The sequence below is a fragment of the Podarcis bocagei genome (genome assembly GCF_964188305.1).
Source record: "Podarcis bocagei genome assembly, chromosome: 2".
Lineage (NCBI taxonomy): Eukaryota > Metazoa > Chordata > Lepidosauria > Squamata > Lacertidae > Podarcis > Podarcis bocagei.
In genome coordinates, this window is record NC_138126.1 from 95,962,449 (window position 1) to 95,988,800 (window position 26,352).

Here is a 26,352-nt window from a genome sequence, read left to right on the forward strand (position 1 = left end):
TTCTATTCTGAAACAGGGCTTGAAGCTAGATCAATATAGCCCATTTTTTAAATACTTGGTCTATAGACCATTATGTATAATTAAGGATTTTTTCTTTCATACAAATTCAGTTTATGTTGTAGTTTAATTATGAACAATATTTTAGTAACACGTGTTGCCAGGATATAAAGAACTATGCAGCTAGTTCCACATGCCTGGGGAAGGTTCAGGATTTGGGCTTGAGCTTCTCAAAAAGCAGCAGCCTCCATGCCACAGACCAAATGGAGGAAATTTTCGGGAGCAACTTGTAGTGATGAGGGTGATGGGCATGATGATAATAAACATGTTTCTGCCCCACTGTTTTTACCAGAGGGTTCAGGTAGATTTCAAATATATCAGTGTGATACACATAAACGAAAAAACAGCCTAAAATCATAATGAATTACAACAAAAAACATCAATGTAAATCAGTAGCGGAATGTATGATAAAATCAGACACCTACAAAAGCCTGCTTAAATAAAAGCGAATTCACTGCCCACTTAAACTCAGGGAGCAAGGGGCCAGACACACTTCTCTCAGGAGGCTCTTTGAAATACCTGGCCTGGAATTCTGGCCTTGCAGTCATTTGCTCAAAGAGAAGGGGGAGCCAGAATCCCCACTGAGTATGTCCAAGCATTTGGATGTATTTTAAGTAGCTCTTTTGAGACTAGGCATTAAAAATGTTAACCTTTAACACCTCTATCTACTTTTTCCACCCAAAACTTAATATATTTAAACTGCTCATAAAATTCTTTCTGTGATTCTGATTTGCAAGCAACTTACAGCCATTTTATTGCATTTAAGGCAGTTTCAAGTCAATTTATTTCAATAGAATAATGGTTATTTGCAAATATACTCATTTAAGGTACTTGTAGATTGTACTGTGGATTCGAACCGCCGATCTTCTGATCAGCAAGGCCAAGAGGTTTAGTGGTTTAGACCACTGGTTTAGACCACAGCACCACCTGCTCCTGTTTTACCTTGTATATTTTCAAGATATAAAAATATTTCATTACTTAGTCTAATTCTTTCATTGACACTCTAAACTATTTTCATTGCTCAGTTCATGTAATTATTTAACTGCTTGTGTGATTAGTGCCAAGAGTTCTCTGTAAATATACTGAAGTGCCTTATTTCATAATGTATCATTATGGGTGATGTTCATATTTCAAAGCTTAATACTGCCTGTCTTAGTAGTGTCTATACATAGGTAGTCTGTAAATTATAACACATATTCAAAATAAACTTTGTAGCATATGTTCTGTACATTCATTTCTTAAGTGGTAAAGCAGCAATTTGTTTTATCAAACTATACCTGTATGTTGACTTATGCTGCTGAGGGCCCATCTTTGCTTTCACTTTAAAGCAGAATCATGAGTTAAAATGAACAAACTTCTAGAGGAAAAGATGTAAGAAATTTTAACTTAGAAATATAGTGGCTTCCCAAGTGGAATACACATTTTTATATGCACATAAACAAATGTTTTTTATGCCATAAACTATTGCAAAAATGTATACATGCATGTGCCAGAGAGTGAGGGTTGGTCACAGCTCACATTCCTCATATATGTGCTCCTAAATGTTGAGATCTCTCAAGGAAGTAGTGTTTTTGTGAAGAGATAGCTATGAAGTGATTGCCCTTTTGTGCTGAAGCCTAGTTCTACTATTGTTTGGTTGCAGTCCTACACACCTTACTGCTTGCATCTGTAAGACTTCATTCTTCTTGTTGCACCAAGAAGAAGAAAAGTAAGCACTATAATATACTTCAGGTGTTCTGCTGCCAGTAAAAGGCTATGGAAAAACAACAGCTCTGTCCTCCTCTATTCTTCAAAAAATTGTGTATTCTAAAGTGTTGAACAAGCCATATTTGGTTATATTTTATATATGGTGTGGTTGATTGCAAGATGCTTTTCACAGATGTCTTCAGTAAAAATCTTGCTACTAACAACTTTTTTCTTTTTGTTTTTCAGGCTGCTGAACAAAAAACCAAAGGTAATTGAATAATTGATTCCTTATAAAATATTCATTGCTTGCAATTATTTAGAATTGTCATTTCAATGCAGAATATAGGCATTGAACTATTTCATTGTGTGTGCAGTCTTTAGACTGTTGTGATACTGGTTTTAAGCTCGCAGACATACACTTAATTCAGGCATCATGAGCAAGTTCCTCCTCCTTCCCTTCTCTGATTTGAGATAGCCATAGTTTGCCATGATATCTGAATTGGGCAAACCATGGTTCCTGCTAACTATAGTTTGCATACAGTGGTACCTCTGGTTACGAACTTAATTCGTTCCGGAGGTCCGTTCTTAACCTGAAACCGTTCTTAACCTGAGGTATCACTTTAGCTAATGGGGCCTCCTGCTGCTGCCAGAGTGCGATTTCTGTTCTCATCCTGGGGCAAACTTCTTAACCCAAGGTACTACTTCCGGGTTAGCGGAGTCTGTAACCCGAAGTGTTTGTAACCTGAGGTGCTTGTAACCTGAGGTACCACTGTACTAGCCAGGGAATGAAACTTGCTTCAAAATGTGGTTTCAGTCCCTATCTTGGAGGCTTCGTATTTGAGGAGTTGACATCAGTACTGAGACAAATCTTGCTTGGATCACCTTCTCTGAGCAGAAGCTCTTCCCTACAGTCACTGGGGTGAGCCACAGAGATGAGAAGGATAATAAGGTATTTTCCTCTACTCTCTTAGCAAGGGACTAAAGGCTCACAGTGTTTCTTTTGTCACTTACATAGCTGCTATATCTAAAAAGGCCTTGAAGCTTCAAGCCACATTAAAAATAGTCATGAAAATTCCGTGCCAAGAAAGGCACATATCCGTGTTGTGAAGTAAGCACATTTGCACAAGTATATGCTTATTTTCTAAAATTCTCCTGCCAAACTTGCAGTTGAATTCATATGCCTTTCTGAACCATGACTCTGACTAGGTGACTGGATCAGTCACAACCCTTAGTTCTCATCGCTTCTCGGCCTTTTGGCTAAGATCAAGTGCAGTCACAACCCTTAGTTCTTACTATGGTAAATTCAGAAAACCCTATGAACGGCACCCTCAGTTTCTTGGGGAAGACATACACATGCCACAAACAACAGCTTGTGCCTATGGTCAAAGAGGGCAGCACCCTTTCCAAACAAGCCAACTCTCTGCCTGTCCCCCATGATATAATCGAAACTCCTTGCTCACATAGCCATAGGTGGCTTTTAAAGTACTGTGTGTCTTTAGGTATACTTTTGTGTTTTTTATCAAAAGAGAGAAGTGTGACCAGCTGTCTATGCATCCGGCCTTGCCTTTGTAGCCTTCCAGGAAAAACAACCACTAACAAATCGCTAGAGAAAAGCCTTGAGGAGGCTGATGGATCCATTAGCTCTCCATTTAGCCTCTCACTTTTGATTGGTAATACCTAGCAAATCAGCATCTTTGTTCACACCTCAGCTCCACTTTATGTAAAACAGGAGCAAATAAAGTGCCTTGATTAGGTGTTGCCAGGCGAAGGGAAGAGGCTGTATGCCTCTGTTGCCCTTCCTGTGGCTTTTTTTTATTTTTTACAGGAAGCGGAACCAATCCACTTCCAGCATGCATTCCCACCTCTTACCAGCTACTGGGCCCACATCCTAATCCAGCTTCTATCACCCCTCTCTCATGGTCTTCCCTCCTGTCTTGCCATTTTGAGTCAACCCTTCCTTTCCAACTCCCTTGACATTTCCAAGTCCCCCTTCCTCTTTCTGTGTTTCATAGAATTGGAAGGAACCCCAAGGTTCAATGCAATGTTGTTTCTCTCTGGGCTTCTTTTGCTTTTGGTGTCTGCAATTTGAAGATACCAGAGAGGCAGTTACAAAGGAGATGGTAACAGGGGCTGTGAGAAATTTTTAATCATGGCATCACCTTCTGTGAAGTGAATGTAGGCCTTCTCTACCCCCACCCATTGTGTAAGGCAATGTTTCTCTTCCAGATTCAGGGAGTGTGTAGGTAGGTGTTTTTAAGACATGTTCTCTTTTGTTTTGCATATGTGACACCTGGAAGATTCCGTGAAGGAATATGGCTGAAAAGCGTCCCCTACCCCTGAGCCTACATGTAATAACGTCCCGTACCCCTGAGCCTACATGTAATACTGAAGTCTTGCCCACTAGAAATCTTATTTAACCACACCTTTGGGTTTTGAGGTTTCATCATATCTTACCAGGCATTTTCAAGCATGCATTTGCAGTCATGAAACTAAAAATGCTCCCTACAAAGATAAGAATAATTCTGTATCCAGTGCTAGAGTCTATGTTTCTTCTTCACTTGCATAGAATACATAGAAATATACACAGCCCTGCTTCAGGTTAGCATTTCAGAGTGAGGTCAAGACTTGAGTTCAGAAGTAGCAATCAGTGTTCCACCTGAAAGTCCCATTCTTCCTGATTTTGCTTCAAAAATGGTGGCGGTTGACAGCCTTTTAAACTTGGAGGACAATGGAATGATTCTTTCCCACTGCTCCATGTCAAGTAATTTGGGAAAGTTCCCTTCACTGTCACTGTCATGCATCTTTTTGCTTCATCATTACAAAGAAAATGGGTGGAGAAATACTATTCTTAAACAGGAATGAATCAAAAAGTTTCTGAAGATGTTTAGGCTGATCACGTGAGGCGTTACGATAAATCTGTACCAGGGGGACTTCTTAGACTCCATTGACCAATGGTTAATCAACATCAAAATCTTTCTCTCTCTCCATCTGGAACAGTAAGCTGTTTGTTTAGCAGGAACAAATAGTAGTTCCAATATTCAGTCCTCCTGCTTTGTTTCATTCACTTCAGCAAACCTGTTGTCCCTTGATGGCAAAGTTTCAGGAGCACGACATTCAGGGAAATACATCTTGATAACCATGAAAGTGGCTCTGTGTCTGTATCTTTCCCCAGCCCTGCCCAGTTTACTTTAATTGATGGGACTTTTAGGAAGATGATGGAGCCAGCAGCAGAAGTCATCCTGAGAGATCCCAGTTAGTTTGGATACCTTTCTTCCCCCAACCTGATAGAAAATTCTGATTGATTCTTGGTTCTTCTCAAAAATACTTTTATCTTTTTCAACAGGGACCCCTGCTGTATTTTGCTCTCTCTAATGGAAAACAACAACAGAAAACAGTTAACTTTCATACTGTGCTTTGAAAGAAAGTGGATTTGCATATCCTGTTAGGTATAGTTTGGTGTAAAATAACACCAACTACTGCTTACTTAGCCACATTGTCTCCTGTAGTCTCAGGAAGGAGTGACTGGTTAAGCAGAAAAACGTTCTTCCTGTATGTGGGTGTATGTGGCATGCTGCCAATTAAATATTACACAGGGGCCTCATATGGCTAAATGTTTTCATTCATGGCATAGAATGTACAAACTATCCAAAATAAATATATGTACCGTCTTGCAATAGAAGGTTATTTGGAAAAGATTTTCTGCTTTTGATGTTACTGTTCCAGTGCATAACTGAGAGCTGTTTCAAGAAAGACTTACTTTCTACACAAATACCATAGCATTGCTGGATAACACTAAAAGTATATTCAGTTCAGCATTCTGTCTCCAACAATGGCCAATCAAGTGACACAGGGATGCTTGCAGACAGAGCATGATGGTGAGATTCATTCCTTGATGTTTGTCTGCAGCGTACACATGTTTAGTGTTCATTTGAAAGGAACTTGCATGTGTCTAACTAGACACCGAAAAGGTTCAAAGGAGCTAAATGTGTCATCTTTATCTGCTACAATTCTTAGGATTCATGTGTTGATTACTGCAGTCTGCATTTTCTGTCATGATTAGTCATGCAAATATATAGTTGATGAGATATAAAGCATATGCATTTTTTAATTTAATTCATTCATTCATTCATATTTATGCCTTGCTTTTTAGCCAAGATTTGCTTCCAAAGTGTATTAAAATTCCAATCCACAAAACATCGACTATGTTAGGGATTCACAGAGGTGTTTATGGTATCTGTTCTGGTCACTGAAAGGAGTAGCTGCTTTCCACAGATATGTTAACCTCTTTCTTTGCTCTGGAGACCCAACAAATAACCTTTCTGCTTGATCATTTTCAGTGTCACATTATCATGAGTTGTTGGGACAATCTCTTCTATGTGATGTTAGAGGACATTCCATAGCAGCCATGGCCAAATTCATTGACTTTTCCAGAGGGGTTATTATCCCAGAAAGGAGAGTGCACTCCAGTACTACTTTTGATACCAGTATTCTCAATAGCCTTGTTTGCCTGACAACATCAGCAACTTGCTCCAGGTATGCTAGTTTGTGTCATGGAGAGTTATTATGAAGAACAACAACAGTAGGTTTCTTATGGCTACATAGAGAAATAATCCAAATGTTGTCATACAACCCACACTACAGATGTGTCTTTAAATTAGGAGTGAGGAACCTGTGGCCCTCCAGATGCTATTTTACTGAAACACCCACTATCCCTGCCATGTTGCCTGGGTCTGCTGGAAGTTGAATGCAAACAACATTTTGAAGGCAGCGTGTTCCTCATCCATGCTTTAGGTTGTAAACTCTCAGTGTGGTTTGAAGCAAGTAAAGAGGCCAGCACTCACTACACCTCTTTAAAGGTAAAGGTAAAGGGACCCCTGACCATTAGGTCCAATCGTCACTGACTCTGGGGTTGCGGTGCTCATCTCGCTTTATTGGCCGAGGGAGCCGGCGTACAGCTTCCGGGTCATGTGGCCAGCATGACTAAGCCACTTCTGGCGAACCAGAGCAGTGCACGGAAACCCTGTTTACCTTCCCGCCAGAGTGGTACCTATTTATCTACTTGCACTTTGACGTGCTTTCGAACTGCTAGGTTGGCAGGAGCAGGGACCGAGCAACGGGAGCTCTCCCTGTCGCGGGGATTCGAACCAGCGACCTTCTGATCGGCAAGTCCTAGGCTCTGTGGTTTAACCCACAGCACCCAATCTACACCTCTTTAGACATGTGCAAAATAGAAGGAAAGAATACTTAACCAGTGTCTCTAGAACATTCTCTAAGTTGCTCTGTGGGAACTGAAAACCCATGTGTCCATTTCACAGCACACAAAAAACAACTAGTTATTGATAAGCAACTTTTAATTAGTTCAGGTTGTGAAGTACAAATAAAAGAAAGTTCTAGATTTGTTGGATCCATGGAAAGTCTGTTAAGTTCACTGCCCTTTGGGTTTCCTGATGGTCTTTGCAGAGAATGTTTAAGAGCTCCTCTTTTGCAGGTTTTGTAGTTTGTTATTCATTTTTAGAACACCATCAGTGTACAGGCCACTTACAAAGTAATATGAGGAACAAACCCCCCCCCCCAAAACCAAAAACAGAGACAGCTACTCCGTTATAGTGCTCCCTCTTCTCCTTAGACAAATCTTTCTTTTTCTTGTTACTAAGGAAGGAATACAGTGGTACCTCAGGTTACAGATGCTTCAGGTTACAGACACTTCAGGTTACAGACTCCACTAACCCAGAAATAGTACCTCGGGTTAAGAACTTTGCTTCATAATGAGAACAGAAATTGCACGGTGGCGGCACAGCGGCTGCAGGAGGCCCCATTAGCTAAAGTGGTACCTCAGGTTAAGAGCAGTTTCAGGTTAAGAATGGACCTCCAGAACAAATTAAGTTCTTAACCCGAGGTACCACTGTACACTGGATGTGCTATAAATCTTCACTAATGAGAGGTGACAAGTTGGGTACCATTCCAAAATTGCTCATCATAGTTTAGCAAAATGTTTAAAATTCAGATAAAGCCACAGTCTGAAAAACGTGGGAATCACTTTTTGCCCTCCCCCTCTGGTTATATTTAAAGCTTAAAAGCTTTAGTCCCGATTCCCAAATGGTGGAATAGGAATAGTAGATTCAATAACTCAGCTCTCACAAATCCTCCGGTGATCCTGGTATAGACGACATCCTTGCCTTTCCCCACCTTTCCTCTGTTTTGTTTGATGAATTGAATTAAGCAAAATACTATGCCTGCCTTTCTTTGCTTTTCTAAGGAAAAGAAGCATTAAACGTCAGTGATTTGCTGAGAGAGCTTGCAAGTTTTGTGTCGGGCCAAAAGGTCATTCAGGAAAATCAATCTCACAGAATAGCACTGTGCTGGCTAGAATATAAATTTAGCCCAACTACTCAACAATAGTTGTGATCAAGCTTCCTGCTGCTTTATGGTTATTTATCCGCCCACAGTGTATACTTCACTGTGCAATAAAAGACTTTTTCTGCTCTAATGTGCTTTGCCTAGTGCACTTTATTAAGCCACACCAGCTGTGATGTGCCCAAACACTTGAAATTTTAGAAATCACAATGGTTTTAGAAAATTCATTTTTATTTTGGCATAGGGTAGAGTGGGATAGGCTAAGATCTATGTACTCAGGGATTATTGTCTATATGCGAAGGGCAACTTCTGATAGCTGCATCCCGTAGTTGCAGTATTTGAAGAAAGAAGACTGCTGTATACAGTGGTGCCCCGCAAGACGAAATTAATTCGTTCCGCTTAATGGCGGTCCTGCCTCCGAGCTCCGGAGAAGGACTGCTTCGCAAGTTCGGGTCTTACCCGCTACGGCGAGCGGGGGACCCCTAAAATCTCAGGCGCTGAAGCCTGAGAACAAGGAGACTCGGTGGGCACCTTTGCGCCCCCCGGTACCGTGAAAGAGCCTTTTTAAAGGCTACGGATCGACATCGGGAGTGAGCGCGGTGCTGAGAGTCGCTACCCAGCCTGCGAAGTGAAGCCGCGTCGCCATAAGCGGAGAGCGCCGATTTCTTCCTGAAAAGAAATTCTGGACGGAATTCCCGTGAGTAGGATTTGAAAAACAATTGGGACCCTTTTAAATCTTGAAAATTGAGCTGAAAGCGGGGGATTAAATCAAGGAAGTCTGCCTCCCCCCGACTGCATGAAAGTGAAAGCAACGGAACTTTAAACTTGCATCCGATGAAATCCGCTTTTTAATTAACTTAACCGGGCACTGAGACTTTGGATCTCCCCTCTAGCTAGCAGGGCAGAGGGGAGGTGAATAAGACTTTAAAAACTGCATGATCTACCTGAAGTAAAATCCTCTGCTGTCTCATTTATCGAAAGCACGAAACGGTCTGCCTTCTCAGAACAATAGGTCACTGAACTGACTTTTGCCTGCAAAGTGATACTGTGATACAAAGTCCACATAGTGACTGGCTACAGTGTATTACAAGGAGAAATAGCATAGACTGGGAAACTGTGGCAATTTATAGCTACAAGCTTATAGCAATATTGACTTTGACTGTGTTAATCTCTTTTTTCTATACCTTTGGACATTCTCCTTTGTTCTTGTATTTGGACACTTTATTTTATGGCCATTTTGATTTGCTCCCCCTAGAGGGTAAAGCAAAGTTCGACACGGCCTAGGACAGTGGAATTTTCCAACAGGAAACAGCTCCCGTGGGAAGTGACCTTGACATGAGTGGCGCACAAGAAGAGATTGTCACAAGAGCCAAAATTAGGCAACAACAACAACAGCTGCAACAGCAACAGACAAAGAAAAGAGGCTCAATTTCAGCTGCAACTCCAGGACCAGCAGGAACAACAGAACAGGAAAAAGGAGCAGCTGCCTCTATGGAAGCTGTGACAGAAGCTCTGCTTAAGATAAATCAAACTCTGGAGTCTTTGACAAAACAGACTTCAGAAAATACACAAAAATTAACAGAAATATCAGTAAGATTAAACCAGAACACAGAATCTATTAATAAATTGGTGGAGGAAAACGCTACTACACGCCAAATTGCCGAAGATGCTAAAGCTGTTGCTGGAGAGACGCAAGAGAAATTAGAGCCGATTGCTAAGAAGGTCTATGAGCATGATGCAACTCTGGCCTTGTGGGAGTTACAGAGAAAAGAGAGAAATTTGAAATTAAGATCGATCCCGGAGAACGAGAGGGACAACCTTGCGGAATACCTGACACGGGAGTTTGTGGACTGCTGGGATCTGGAGGAAGACGAATTTAAAATTACAACAGCTTTTAGACTGGGTAAAAAACAGGACAGAAAGACCCCGAGAGACTGCCTGATTACATTTAGATCCAAGGAGGAAAGAGACAAAATATTAGGACTACATTTTGAAAAGGCCCTGCAAATTGGCAACTCAACTGTACAGATTTTCAAAGATATCCCAAAATATATCTTGGACTTAAGAAACTTCTACAAGGACCTGGCTCTTCTGTTAAAGAAAAATTCCATCCGCTTTAGGTGGGAATTTCCACAAGGACTGTCATTTGACTACAAGGCAAAAAAGGTGAAAATAAAGACAATTCAAGATAAAGACAAATTTTTGGCAAGAAATCAGGAGGACTTACAGAAGGGGACTGTGGATGTACTGGCAGAACAGAGGAGAGCACTAGATATCCTGAATCTCTCGATTGGACAAAAACCACCACCATCAGAAGAAGAGCAACAACTTGGAGCTGTTGGAGGAGCCTTAAGAAAATAACAAGATGGCTTTGCAATTCCTTAGTTGGAATTGTAATGGACTGAATGGGCCTTTGAAGAGAAGACAAGTATTTCATATTTTGAACAGAGAACAATTGGACTTGATATGCCTACAAGAAACGCACATAACTAGAGCCCACAGGAGACTACTTACAAATAAAAGGCTAGGACAAGAATTTGTTTCATCAGACAAAGTTAAGAAAAGAGGAGTTGTAATATATGTGAAAGAAAAATGGGCTCCAAAAATGATATTTAAAGATGAACAAGGGAGATACTTGGCAGTGGAGATACAAGTACAAGGAGAAAAACTTTTAGTTGTTGGAATTTATGCACCAAATGAAGGCAAATCTGACTTCTTTAAGAGACTTCATGAAACCCTGACGGACTACCTGGATTACAATATGATAATTATGGGAGACATGAATGGCGTGGTCTCCACTAATATGGATAAGGCACAAAGACTAACAATCAGTAAGGAAGGGAGACTTCCTAAGACTTTCTTTGAAATGACTGAAAACATGGACTTGATAGATATATGGAGAACAAGGAACCCTCTGGAGAGAGAGGGAACCTTTTTCTCCCAAGCAATGTTGACCTGGACCAGAATTGATCAAATTTGGATTACTAGTGGCATGGCCCCAAAGATTAAGAAGGTAGAAATCTGCCCAAAAACTTGCTCCGACCATAACGCCGTGAAGATGGAAATGAAACTAACAACAACTGGTCAATTTAGATGGAGAATGAATGACGCCCTCTTTCGAGACAAGGAAATCCTTATGAAGGCCCAAAAAACCTTAAAAGACTATTTTGAAATAAATTTGAGGGCTGACGTTGAGAAAAGAGTGATCTGGGACGCAAGTAAAGCGGTGATGCGAGGTTTCTTGATTCAACAAAACTCAATAATGAGGAAAAAACAAAATGAGAAAAAAGAAAAGATTTTGGAAAAGATAAAAGAAGCAGAGAAAAAACTAAGAGTAAAACCAAAGTCCCAGGAGATTTTAAGAGAGATCAAGTTATATCAATCACAATATATGGAATTGATGAATCAAGAGATTGAATGGAAGATAAAGCAGATGAAGCAAAAGACATTTGAATCAGCAAATAAATGTGGTAAACTTCTGGCTTGGCAACTGAAGAAAAGGCAGAAACTAAATACAGTCACAAGTTTAGAAGTGGATGGAAAGAATATATCTAAACCTAATGAAATTAGAAATTGCTTCCTGAGTTATTTTAAAAAGCTTTATACTCAAGGCCCGCAAAATGAAGAAGATATAGATAAATTCCTTGATAAATATGGATTACAAAAAATCTCTCATCAAAACAAGATGGATTTGAACCAGAGAATAACAGAACAAGAGATAGAGGCTGCCATTCAGAATATGCAACTGGGCAAATCCCCAGGACCAGATGGATTGACTTCAAGATACTACAAATCTTTGAAGGAATGGCTGATTCAACCACTGAAAGAAGTCTGCAATGAGATCCTTGAGGGAAAAAAGACACCTGAATCGTGGAAAGAAGCATATATTTCACTCATACCAAAGACAGAGACTGAAAAGACTCAACTGAAGAACTACCGCCCAATATCACTACTTAATGTGGATTACAAAATCTTTGCAGACATCTTGGCAAAAAGATTTAAAAGAGTGTTGATGGAGAAGATTCATGGGGACCAAGCAGGCTTTCTCCCTAAAAGACACCTAGCAGACAATGTAAGGAATGTGATAGATATTTTGGAAAAGCTAGAGGTGAATATAAACACTAAAGCAGTATTGATCTTTGTGGACGCGGAGAAAGCCTTTGACAATATTTCTTGGAGCTTCATGATAAAGAATCTTCATGGGATGGGGGTAGGTCAAGGTTTTGAGAATGGTATAGCCGCAATATACTCTGAACAAAAAGCTAAATTGATTGTAAATAATGTAGTGACGGAGGAACTTAAGATAGAAAAAGGAACACGACAGGGGTGTCCAATTTCCCCATTACTTTTTATCTCAGTTCTGGAGGTGTTGCTGAATATGATAAGGGAAGACCAGCAGGTTAAGGGAGTGCAGGTCGGAGCTAAACATTACAAGCTAAGAGCGTTTGCAGATGACCTAGTATTGACTTTGCAAGAGCCAAACACTAGTTCGAAAAAGGTTTTAGAAATAATACAACAGTTTGGCCAGGTAGCTGGATTTAAGCTGAATAAACAAAAAACCAAAGTCTTAGGAAAAAATTTAACAGAGGCAGAAAAGGAGAAGTTTCAAGAGGAGACAGGGTTGACACTGGTTAAGAAGGTGAAATATCTAGGGGTCTATTTGACATCTAAAAATGTGAATTTGTACAAAGACAACTACGAAAAATGTTGGTCGGAAATTAAAAAAGATCTAGAAATATGGTCAAACTTGAAATTGTCAATGTTAGGCCGAATTGCTGTGATCAAAATGAATGTATTGCCTAGAATGTTATTTTTGTTCCAGACCCTGCAGATCCTGGATAAGATGGAATGTTTTAAGAGGTGGCAGAAAGATATCTCGAAATTTGTCTGGCAGGGCAAAAAGCCCAGAATTAAATTTAAAATATTGACAGATGCTAAAGAAAGAGGGGGTTTTGCCCTGCCGGACTTGAAATTGTACTATGAGGCTGCAGCATTTTGCTGGCTGAAAGAATGGATGCTCCTCGAAAATACAGACATCTTAGATCTGGAAGGTTTTAACAATGCTTTTGGTTGGCATGCATATCTATGGTATGACAAAGTTAATAGTGTCTTTAAGAATCACATTGTTAGAAAAGCACTGTTTAATGTTTGGAGAAGATATAAAGATCTGTTGGAAAACAAAACCCCTAGATGGGTCTCACCAGTGGAGGCCAAGGCAGTGAAGAAACTCAATATGGAGGTCGGATGGCCGAAGTATTGGGAAATTTTGGAACAGGATGGAGATAAGTTGAAATTGCAAAGTTATGAGAAACTGAAGCATAAGGTACAAAATTGGTTTCAATATCATCAAATAGTGGAATTTTTCAAACAGGACAGGAAAATTGGCTTCCAGATGGAAAAATCAAAACTAGAAACTGAATTATTAGAACCTAGTACTAAGAATTTATCTAGAATGTATAACTTGTTGCTGAAATGGAATACACAGGAGGAAACAGTCAAATCAGCCATGATTAAGTGGGCACAGGATGTTGGTCATAACATTATGTCAGATGACTGGGAATGGTTATGGAACACCGGTATCAAATTTACGGCATGTAATGCCTTAAAGGAAAACATTATGAAAATGGTATACAGGTGGTACATGACCCCAGTCAAGCTGGCAAAAATTTACCATCTGCCCGATAACAAATGTTGGAAATGCAAAGAGACTGAGGGTACCTTCTACCACCTTTGGTGGACATGCCCGAAGATAATGGCTTTCTGGGAAATGATCTATAATGAAATGAAAAAGGTACTTAAATGTACCTTTCCTAAAAAACCAGAGGCCGTTCTCTTGGGCATTGTCGGCCAATTGGTGTCAAAGAAGGATAGAGCTTTTTTCATGTACGCTACAACAGCAGCAAGAATACTCATCGCAAAGTATTGGAAGACACAAGATCTACCCACTCTGGAAGAATGGCAGATGAAAGTGATGGACTATATGACATTGGCCGAGATGACAGGCAGAATCCGTGACCAAGGAAAAGAGACAGCGGAAGAAGAATGGAGAAAATTCAAAAGTTACCTTAAGGACTATTATAAACTCAATGAATGTTAGAGTGTTTTGGTTCTTAGGAACAAAGGGATACAGTGACATAAGGTTAGAATATAGAGATGACTAAGATGACTGAGGTTGGAAAGTAACAACTGGGAGTTGCTATAAAATTATGGACATTGGGATGCAGAAAGGGGGGGTATGGGGAAGTCCCAGAAAAGAAGTTTATGAAAATATGTTACAAAATTATACGTGTATGTTTGTTTCTTAAGTGTTTGTTTGTTTTTTAAAATTTGTAAAACCAATAAAAATCTTATAAAAAAATAATAATAATTCGTTCCGCAAGTTTTGTCGTCTAGCGAATTTTTCGTCTTGCGAATCACGAAATCCCATAGGAATGCATTGAAAATCAATTAATGCGTTCCTATGGTCAAAAAAAGTCCAAACAAAGCCAAATTTGGTACAACAACAGTTTATTAACTGTTTAAAGTCACACATACTGTAAAGAGCAGTTCAAAAATTGAAGGGAAAATAAATTAACTTTATGAACAAAACATGTCTTTGTTTTTAGACAAAGGAAACAAAGTCGCGAGACGTTTTCGTCTTGCGAAACAAGCCCATAGGGAAATTCGTCTTGCGAGGCAAATCGAAAACGGAAAAACCTTTCGTCTAGCGAGTTTTTTGTCTTGCGAGGCATTCGTCTTGCGAGGTACCACTGTATTGTGATATACAGGAAAGATTATTCTAAGCATGTTGCAATTTTTTAGGAGTGTTTATTTCATATTTCAAAAATACATTAGCCATGATCCTGAGCACCATAGGCATACAAGGTCTCTGTATCTGGGTGACCTGCTGTATGTTCAGTTTCATATGTGAAGTCACATTCCCCATGATAACAGGCATATTTTAAAAGGTGTGTTCTAATAATTAGGACATCCTCTCCATTGTTCTCTATGCAGGTAACAGTTATCAGAGGACTAATATACATTCACCATGTCAGTTGTGAAGGGTACATATGTTTGTAAATAGCTGTAGTTTACTGTATACAGATGCAATGACCAAAAAAGGCTCATATTTTAAAGGGAAGTGTGTTCATACAAGGGTATGATCTCCACAATTGATAGGTTGGATGTGTCTCTTATAATCCAGTACATCTCAGATGCACAATTTTAAAAAAGGTTTTTAAACAGATGTCTCATGAATGTGCATAAATCTAAACACAGTATTTCCCTGAATAGTGGGGATAAAGAACTCAAAAAGTGCTTGATGAATATTAAACATATTCAGCTGAGTGCCTCTTGCAAGCAATTGGGGGGGAGGTGGGGAAATGGAGCATCCTGGAAGAGGGCATATCTTCTTAATAGCCTTCCACAGGGAAGCATTTGACAGACCTCCTTTCCTAAAGTTTTTGAAGAACTGCAGAAAATAAGGGCCAAAGATGTTAAACATTTCTCCTTTACTGAAACGTTAACTCTTCTGTACCTTTAATGAAATGAGCATTGCTTCTCCCCCGCCCTCTCTGAGTAACACCAGGATCAGCAGGATCAACACAGGCATAAGAATAGTGTGTGCTCCCTCTGCTGTTTGCAGAAGATTCCTCTTTTAGATTGTTCATAAAGAGTGGTTCTGATATGCAGGGTTTCCCTCTTCATTGATAGGATGCCATGCTGTGTGGGGTTTCCCCCTCTTCTTTGTATATTTTCCAGTTCTTGTGTGGTAACTCTGCACAGTACTCATTGGTGTTTCCTAATGATTCCTAACATGTGCCAATGACTTTTTGAACCTTGTCCACAGTGACTCCAAAGTATTTCTATGGAATGATAATATGTAAATTGAAAGCCCACATTTTGTACAAATTGGAATTCTGAATTCATTAATTTTATTTCCTTTTTTAAATTCCCCTTCCTCTAAGGGTGTTACATTTTTCTGTAACTCTTTTTAAAGTTTGCTTTATATGTTGTTACTTCACGTGTTCTTGATCTTTTCTGAACTGCCCCTCTAAAGTGTGTGTGTGTGTGTGTGTGTGTGTGTGTGAGAGAGAGAGAGAGAGAGAGAGAGAGAGAGAGAGAGAGAGAGAAAGAAAGAATATGGAGTCCACATCTTAAGCTTGAAAAAAATGTTTAAAACAGTGGTATTATAGCATGGATGATTTGATTGAAACCAACTTTGCCCTGTTCCTTGTCATAATTTGCTGTAAGCAGAGCTGTATCAAATGCAGACCATTCTAGTTAGTGCAAAGCATGCATGTGTCTAAAATCAACTGTACAGAATTTTGAATGAATGAAGTAATAGCATAATATTATTAGTGGTTTTAATAAAACATTTAATTTATTTTAACATTGATGTAATAGAATCTGATTTACTGGGAGTGGCATTTAATTAATTTAATTCAATTTAGAGAGTTAACTCTATTACATATTAGTACAGAAAATTACCTCTGAACAGTCATTTCTCATTGGTGACATGCAATAAGTTAATTTAGCTCCGAGTTCGTTTGGGTGCATTGTGAGTTGTGCACAGAGTTGCCATGGCAACGGGGGCTCAAGCAAGAGCTGCCAACTAAAACAACAAATAGAATAAGCCAGCTCTGCACACTGGCACCGTTGTTGTTAGTCTGTAAACACAGACATATGGATTCTGTTTGCTCTATGCCTGATTCTAGTCTCTTTGGTGTTTTTAGAGGAAGCCACTTGTTTATATGTTTATAATAGCTGGAATTGCCCTGGAAGATTTAGCGAACATAAATTTGAAGGCTTCTCTGGTCATGTAAAAGAGTGGCTACATCTGCAAGAAAAACAGAAGGGTTCATTGTTATGTGTGCAACAAATTGAAAGGAGTGCTGCTGGTTTTCATCAACTCATTGATTGCAGAATTGTGTGTGTGAGAGGGAGAGAGAGAGAATGAGCAAGCGAGAGAGGCTAGGGTTTTTTTTTTATACAGCAGTTGAGAAATCTAAAAACTGCTGGATCTGCATTCCTAGTGTTGCTGAATAATTTAAATGCTGCTTCCCATATATGTCATTAATGTATGATGGCCCTGCAGACATAAAATTCTGTTAGGCTTCAGCTGAATTAATGAAGAGCTCTCCTGATACTGTATCATTCCAAGTTTTCAGTACTGAGCACTAGAATGTCTGTTTTTTGTTTTTGTTTTTAAAAAAGAAAAGTGTACTAACCAGCAGAGAATGCTGGCCTTATTAGTCAGCCAAAGGAAACATTTTATGGTTCTGGACCATGTTCTAACATGCAAGAACTATGGGCATTAACAAACCTAACAGATTCTTCTTTGATGTTAAGAAAAAAAGGTAACACACATGTGAAGATGTTCCTGTCTAAAAACATTTTTTTCTGTAAATATTTTTTATTTGCTTTTCTGTTGCAATTCAGCATTAATACATAAACTATTACATTCAAAAAGAAATAATAAGAATACATCCTTTCATATACTTCCCTTCCCCTCCTTACATGGTTTCCTGTCTATTCCCTACCTATCCGCTTCTTCTTCATCTTTTAAATTTTTCTCTCTCCCTCTCCTTAGCTCTTGTTATAACTTAACGCTACTGAGTTATTTAGAAACATATTATTTTGAAGTTTTTAAAGGGCAGAAGCATCATGAAACAATACATGTTATCTATTTAGTAGATGAGCTGCAGGCTATAACGGTATTTGAGTATTCTATTGTCTATACAGTGGTACCTCGGGTTAAGTACTTAATTCGTTCCGGAGGTCCGTTCTTAACCTGAAACTGTTCTTAAGCTGAAGCACCACTTTAGCTAATGGGGCCTCTCACTGCTGCCACATCGCCGGAGCACAATTTCTGTTCTCATCCCGAAGCAAAGTTCTTAACCCGAGGTACTATTTCTGGGTTAGCAGAGTCTGTAACCTGAAGCGTATGTAACCTGAGGTACCACTGTAATCCTTTTTCTCCAAATATTTTTTATTAGTTTTCCAATATTAACCCTATATTACCCTAACTATACAGTTTACCAGTTAATTCCAAATTAATACAATTTAATTATATAATCCATGTATTAATGTAACATGGATAGAGAATGGAGCTGAATGCACTGGGCTCACCTCTGCCTCCTCTATTGCTCCCCCATTTTCCACATTGGGGGCATCTCTGTAAAAGAGAAGTCTTCTGACCATGCATAGGTTGTAGGGCTGGTCATGGATCCCCCAATCCAATTTGTGGCCCTGAGGTGTAAATCCAGTCTGGCCTGATTTGGTCCCGTTCCAACCCCGTTTGGAATCCAAATTGCGATCTGGAAATCTTATTGACTAGTGTCATGAAACCAAATGGCTATATAAAAATATATGTATATATTCACATAGGTGTCTGAACATTGGAGACATGGTAGCTCCAACAGATGGGATAATCCCTGCCAAAGTTCAGATGGGTAGTTCTAGGACTAGATAGCTTTAAAATTAGTTTCCCCCCCCCAAAAATAGATTAAAAAAAACCAGGGTCTGCCCTGGGACTTCCATCAAAATTTTGAAAATGTTTGAGGTTTTTTTTAATAATAATATAAAAGGCTTGAATACTAGGCACAGGCAAGCAGCATCAGGATAAAGCTATGCATAAATGATAGTGAAATGATACAAGTACAGAAGTCATTTGAGAGGTAGATAGTTAGCAATGAGGGAAAACTAAAGTTCATTGGAGTCACAGAAGAGACCATCTCATGTAGTGGGGTAGATTGCCAGCAGCAGGAGTGAATGAGGGGTTGGAGAATAGAAATATTTAATAATATTCACTGTGATTGGTAATGGGAAATAATAATAGTGATGATGATACTGAAGTCAAAAGCTGGGCTAATATGCCCACAAGGTGTGGGTGGCCAAATAATAATAATTTCTTAGCAAAGACCTACCCCACAACTAGGCTGTTAAATTGCTTAGCCGTTGGAAAGAACAACAACAACAACAACAATCAGAAAAACTCAAGGGTATGGCTGACTGATATAATAATAAAGTACTAGGCTGTGTTATGCATTCACAATAGACACACAAGGCTAAGTACTAATAAAGATAGACACAGAAAACTGAATACAGCTGTAAATAAACCTTACCTAAAAACTAGAGCCAAATTTTGGAGGGGGTGGGATACTAAGGCAGACTTTTTTGTTTTTAAGGATGGAGCTGGGATTTATTGGAAAGAACAGAAAACAAATGCCATCTCATGCCACCATACACTTCTGGAAAGATAGAACTTGGAGAGTGTTGGGTAGAATGATAGCATTCTAGACTAGCCCTGTAGCTCATATTAGGCAAAGTCCTGTGATTGGAGAGTGTTGGGTGGTGTGAGATCATTCTCCCCCTCTCCACACCTTGGCATATTCCTTATAGGGCGTTGTAATTAATAGTTGCAACAGTTTGAAGCTGGTATGTTTGATTTTCTGAGCTACAGATCAGCACAAATTGCTACAGATTGATTTGGGACAACTTTATCTGTTTTGATTTGTAGCTGCTTCAACCTGATAGAGGCAGGGCACAAATTAACCAATTCAGCCTGATTCAATTCAGAACGTAGCTGAATCTGATGTTCAGACCTCATACATTGCCCTCATGAACTGGAACCCTGTACAATCTCTTCATGTGTTTTCTGTTCCATCTCCTGTGATAGATCAGTTATTTTTTACAGATTTCTTCAGAATCCTCTGAAAATTGAATTGCTTTGGCTGACATTAAAACATAGTCCATACTCTATAACATATTATAGCGGGTAATACATACCTATGTCCTTACCTTCTGCTTCTTGGTGCAAAGATGTGCGACATGTTTAATATAGTACACCATGTTGTATTCTTTGCCACGGACAATACAGTTGCAGAGTTGTGTATAAGGTGCAGAATTCTCAGCATCCTGAGAAGTTCAGCTTTTGTTTGGTCTGTAAAGCAAACCTCTAGGTATTTTGGTTTTGTTGGTAGGTTTGAATATGTGAGCATGTTTGGCAGTGGAGGCACTGCTTAATTGCTCTGCATAAAGTCTTGCCTTTTCCCATAGCCATCACATCTATGGCAGCACAACTCCTTGATAATTGGGTATGTTTAGCATGAAGAAAAGAGAATTAAGAGGTAATTTGTTAGTCATCTTCATATGATAGTCATATCTGAGAGCTGTCACATAGAGTAATTCATTTCTGTTGTTCCAGAAGGTAGGACCTGATCCTATGGGTTCAAATTACAGGAAAGAGGATTTAGACTACATATTAGGAAAAAGTGTTCTGACATTGCAAGCTTCTTGACAGTAGAACAGATTGCCTTGGAAGGTGGTGGACTTGTCTAACAGAGGTTTCTAATCAGAGGCTGGATGGCTACCTCTTGGGGCTGGCCTGTCCATGAGGCAAGCTACAGTGACCACCTTGAGTAGCAGGATCCACAGGGAGTGCAGATTCAGCCTCTGAGAAATGCATCGCCCACTGCTGCTGCCGTGTTGCTAGCAGCAACTGCAGCACACTACTTGGAGGCCAGCTCTGTCTTCTCCTGAGCAACCCCACCCCCAACGATGCCTCCACAGCGGCCTCTCAGTGAATAGGAGGCACTGCTGGTCTCCTCCCATCCCTATGGGGGAAATGGCAGGGTTTCTTGGGACCTGAACCCACCTTTGATTCCCAGTTCAGCCATAGGGTAAGGTTGATTTGATCCCTCCTGCTTGTTCCTGATATCTTCATTATTTCCTTCTTCCTTGGCCAGAGGGGTGGGCACCATTTTATGGTCCATCTCAGGTGCCAAAATGCCTTAGGCTGACCCTGCTACCTATTGGGGATGCTCCAGTAGCAGATTTCCTGATTGGCATGGAGTTGGGGTAAATCAGAGGTGAGGAATCTGTGGCCCTCCAGAATTTAGTGGACTACAACTTCCATCGTGGTTGATCATTGGCCATGTTGTCTGGCCAATTGAAGTTGGGAGTTCAAAAACTTCTGGAGGTCTGAAAGTTTCCCATCCCTGGGCTAGATGATCTTTGAGGTCCTTTCCAATCACATGATTCTCACAGCAGATGGTAAACATGGAGCAATCTTGGAACCTGACTGCTTCACAGAAAGCTCCCCTCTTTCTCCATACCTAGTCTGTTAGATTTAGAGCAGTTTCATAGAATCATAGAATTGTAGAGGGACCACAAGGGTCATCTAGCCCAACCCTCTGCAATGCAGGAATCTATTGTCCAATGTGGGGCTTGAACCCACAACCATGAGATTATAAGTTTGTATGGGCATTATGGAAATTCACTGTTCTTTTGAATTAAAAACATTTAAAAAGACGATCCTGTAATTTTAGGAGCAGATAGTGTGTATGTATCGGAAATAAGAAAAGAATTGCCAGAAAGAAAATGTGAAGTGAAATATAGCAAAGTACCTATTTTGACTGATCTTTGATTTTATTGCTATCTTCATGTTTGGCTTCACCATAGAATGTGTCCCTTAGAGTTTGAGACTGAAAAATGTACCAGACACCTTGATGCTGAGAAGCCTAATCTTCTTGTGTTGCTTCTGAAGTGGTGCTGAAAAGTTTGAGACTTAATATTTGTATGATATCATCATACCTGTGGAACTGGGCCAGCTTTGGTTCTAACCCGTCAAGTCTACATGGCAGGATCATGTTGGAATTATTATTTGTGCTGGCCTGGAATGAGGTGTTGTGACAGGAGTGTCAAAGATGCCACCATTGTGTTATTACCTTTTGCTTGGCTTAGATCTCTGGCCTTTTATATCTCTTTGAATAAACTCAATTCCAGTTGCATGCCCACTGACACAGATGATTGCTCTGCTGATGGCAGAGCAGAATGCTGATCTTGGCAATGAATACAACAGCACTTGGGTGCCCTCTGCCCCCGCTGTGGCACTACAGACTGCTGCTGTACAAGGAAGCTGATGCAGTTCAAGTGATATAGCAGAAGACTGGAATAATACTTGGCTTGAGCTAGGACCAATCACATTTACTATTTTTAAATTACAAATGAAACATTATTTTAAATATTGCCATTATGGTGATACTTTCAGTTACTACTTTTTATTCCTATTTTGCTGCCGCTATAGCAAAATTATGCTTGGTAGGTTTTAGCTGAAATGAGTATTTTGTGATGCATTTGTTTCCTGTTCAGATACACAATTTCTTACAGCTTGCTGGGGTTATTTAGACCCAGCTTATAGACAGAATGTAGGGTTGGGAGTGATGGTCTTGGTTTAGTTCCTTGGATGGTTTTTTACTTGTAACCCACTCTTGTAGAGAAGATGCTTGGGGAATGCAGACAACTAATTGTGTAAGTTAGCGCAGATAGCAAAATGTTTACAGATGAAATCAGAATCTTTACTGATTGAGGTTGACTTCCAGCCCACAATTCCACATACAAAAGTCGCTGCTACTGGTAGTTGAGCCTTGCTTCAACATAGATTATTATTATGTTGATTATTGAATCAACATAGATTATCCACTGTACCTGAAGACTTAAGGGGGCAGCACTGTGGAGCTGGCCTCCAGCTGTAGCTTCATTACAACTTACCATGGTGGGAACACTGGACCGGCTTCGTTTCTACAGCTGTTCTGGGGTACCTTTCTGCTGCCCCCCCCCCCCACAGCATTTGGGGAAAAAGCAGTGTTGGGAGGCTAGCGGCATATTGCTGCCTTGCTCTGGCAACCACTGTCTGGCAGCAGGGGTAGCTAAGGGGTGCAGCGCAGGCATCAAGGCCAACAATAATCAGGCTTTGCTACCACTGGGACACTGGTTCAGGAGGGTGGGAAGGATGGGAATGGCTGCCTCACTTTGCCTTAAAAAGGCAGCTTTCCAACCTTTACTGAAGAAACCAGTGCTACTAACCTGCTTTGGGGCAAAGTTGTCAGAATGGCTTCTAGTTTTGCAGTTTGCCAGATGCTGCTAGGAGACATACCTGATAAGGATGACGCCTCCTACTGGAACTCACCTTTGCCTGTGGGTGGCCTTACATCTTATTCAGTATTGGGGAACCTCAGCTCTAATTTTATCACTGCATTTTTACCAGTTTCTGCACTCATTTTTCTGCAATAAATGATTCAATATGGAAGATCAAAGTGGAGCAAACTGTAGTCTAGACGCCATATGAGGTGCTTAAGAGGAGGCCTCTGCCAAATTCACTATTGCAAGGAAAGGAGCTAAATAACTTTTGTCTCACACAGACATGGGTTGGTCTATATAACCAGTTTTCCTGGCCTTCTCAGTGCTTTGCTTAGAGTCTGTCTATTCCTGTACATCAGCATTCTGAAGGGCTGTGTTAAGGATAGGTACCCATTTTCCATAAGGACAGTTATTGATGAGGCAATAGGAAACATAGTATCAGGACAGCTAAGCTAGTTAACAAAGAAAGAAATAGATAAGTTCTGTTTCCAGATAGCAACCCTGGTTCCATATGTTCTACTAAGATTCAATATAGATGGTATGATAGCAGCATCTCCAGGGATCCCGAAGAGATGCAGAAATAATGGATTTTTAAAAGCCCAGTTTTAAGAGAGGCTGTTAATGTAGAAAAGTATACGTAAAAGCAGAATGTTTGACGCTCTCAAAATTAAAGTGCAACACATTAAATGCTATTCTTAGTGTACTTGTATTTATATGCTTGAGGAAGGATAAGCAAGTCAGATTCAAGTGAAAATGTGCAATTTGTACTGAGTGATAGGAAATGCTCCCTCTGAAAAATGTGATTTGTGACTCATTCATTGTAGAACCTATAAGTTACCATGGCTTCCTCATAAAACGTTGGTATCCCACTGATGGTTTTAAATTCTTTCTGGATGACATATTTTCAAGCAGCTTCTCTAGCACAAAAATTAGGAATTAATTTGTCTGAATCAAAAGCTGCTGAATAGATGGCAAATAAATTTCACTGTTTTATAATAGCCATTTAGGATGGGTAGTTATCTACCAACTTCATTTGATGATCATATGTCTTGGTGTGCGCTTTCAGAATAAATTATGCTTCACACCTTGAGGCCCATTAAAAAGGTATTCAGATGAGAACAGGCTAAACTGATGTGTTGTCCCTCTGATTTAAGACCCACAGATAGAAAAGACTCTGAATCTGTGAGTGGAACTGAACTGGAAAGACATTCTGCATACAAATCCTTATGTAGGAAAGAGAGCATGCCTCTTAGGAGTTATGCTAAAATCTTCACCAGTAGTACTTTGTTAGGATATTTGTCTCTCTGGCCTCTGTAGGTGCAGGTTAAAACATGAATGTTCATCAGGGGGCACCCTCTACTCACCCCAGGTGGACATGCGAATGGCAAATTGCATAACTGAACTAATTCGTTGAAAATGTTTACCCATACAAGAGCTTGTCACAGTTGAGCACAAGGGCTAAAAACAGACGTGTAAATGTGGCATTTGGAATTCTTCCTCATGAATAAGTAAATACATGAATGTAAGTATCTTTTTGTAAATTTACCAAACCCCAAAGAGTACTTTTTAGTAAAATCTTGTTTGAAAGCATTTAAAAGTCCATTTGCCAGTATAAATTTTCCTGGATTTTATGTCTTATGTCATGTGTAAGGTTACTTTTGTAATGTAAAACTTGTAAAGGCCACAATCTAAATGGAAAGTCAGGGATGTTTGGTCTCCCCCCACCTCTGCCCCCACCCCCACATCCTAATAGAATATGGAACATAAGTAACAGCAAGCAAACCTACATGCTTATATCAAAATGATCTTAGTATCCTGTCTATATCTAAGTGAGTGTTTAAACAAAAGAGTTCGGTTGATATCATCTTCTAAATCTCTGTGCACTCTTATGTGGCAATAAGTTCCTTTTGAAACCAGTGGAATTGTCGTCATCCTATATGCTTAGGACTGGAGTGTTAATCTTGAATCTATAAATCAGAACAGCCTTATTGTCTTTCAGTGGTGCTATTTTAGAGAAAGAGATGTGAAGATTGTAACTAAAATCTTTAAAGCAGCAGGGTTGAGGGAAAATTACAAACCTTGTTCATTTTTTTAAAAAAGCACCACTTAGTGTAAAACTTCGTTTTACACATGTTTTGGAATTTTCTGTGTGTAGACAGACATAGCAGAGAACTACCTACATATGAAACATTACTTATGTAACATTTGTGATACCTTCACGTTTACCAGCAGATGTCACTGTTGTCAAACTTGAGAGTTTAGTAGACAAAGGAAGTAATTTTCTGAATAAAAATTCACCATCTGAAAGTGGAATGGGGGGCAAAATAAGCATTTCCATTATAAAACTGTTTTCTTGCCCTTAAGAACAGAACTTACTAAAAAGCAGAACATTTTACCCTTTCTGCTTTAGTTCCTGTGTTTCAGCTGAACTGGGTAAGTTCTTTTCTTTGTATCTGGCTTCAATGGGGGTACCTCTTTGTGGGTGTGATTACCTTATTGGTTTTATTTAAAGGGTGTTTCCTGTTTCCTGTTCCTGTTTTGAGGTTGCTTTAACAACTTCTTTCTCTATACACCATACACAGTTTTGGACACGAAGGAAGTGGCTTCATTAAGAACGGGGGGAGGGAGGAGGAGATGGGGGTATTGCCCATTTGATTGGCTGGATGAATAGCTCTGATTTATGGGATCCATCTGTTTCCTGTAATGAATTCATAAACCCATCAAACAATGACCCAAACCAATTACGGGTGGGGGGGGGGAATACGTTGGCATGCTATGTTTTATGCAGTACGGCACTTGCATTGTATAATCAAAAATTCTTCTCACATACAGCACTTTGTAATGGAGCTGCTGTGTTTAATGGAAGCTGTAAATAAATCCTGTCACAGCAGTGGCCAAGAATGCATTGCTGGGTTTAACTGTTCCTATTCCAGAATACTCTCTTGTGTTGCACCTCTCTTTCCTCCTGTCGATGAAGAAATGCAAGGGGTTTTTGTGTGTGCTTGGAGGGGGTTGGGTTCCTTTATTTTAGGAGTGGAAGAGAGCATAGTACAAAATTTGATCTGATGATACTGGAAGTCTAAAACAGTGAGAAATCAACACTATGGGGATTAAGCAGTTTTTGTCACTTCTGTATGCATTCCTTCCTTCTGTTGTAGAAATGTGCTTAAAAGCTTTTGTAGTAATTGAAATCTGGGTGACTGATCCCATTCATTGCATTAATAAAATCCATATACAATTTCTTAATGCTTTTGTGTAGAGTTGGGATTCCTCTGAGATTGTAATCATTAAAAAGCATATGTAAGTAATTATTGGATTTGTTTCTCTAAAATTGGATTAGGAAGTTAGATACCA

The 26,352-nt window shown here is 39.7% G+C and overlaps 1 protein-coding gene across 10 annotated transcripts in view; it reads left to right on the forward strand.

Moving 5' to 3' along the window:
• Window positions 1-26,352, forward strand: part of TNRC6C (trinucleotide repeat containing adaptor 6C) — a 432,408-nt gene that overhangs the window by 328,485 nt on the left and 77,571 nt on the right. For all 10 annotated transcript variants that reach the window (XM_081185339.1, XM_081185338.1, XM_081185344.1 and 7 more), the window contains one exon: window positions 1,990-2,011. In XM_081185339.1, the coding sequence (XP_081041465.1) occupies window positions 1,990-2,011 (22 nt within the window). The remainder of the gene's footprint in view (window positions 1-1,989; window positions 2,012-26,352) is intronic.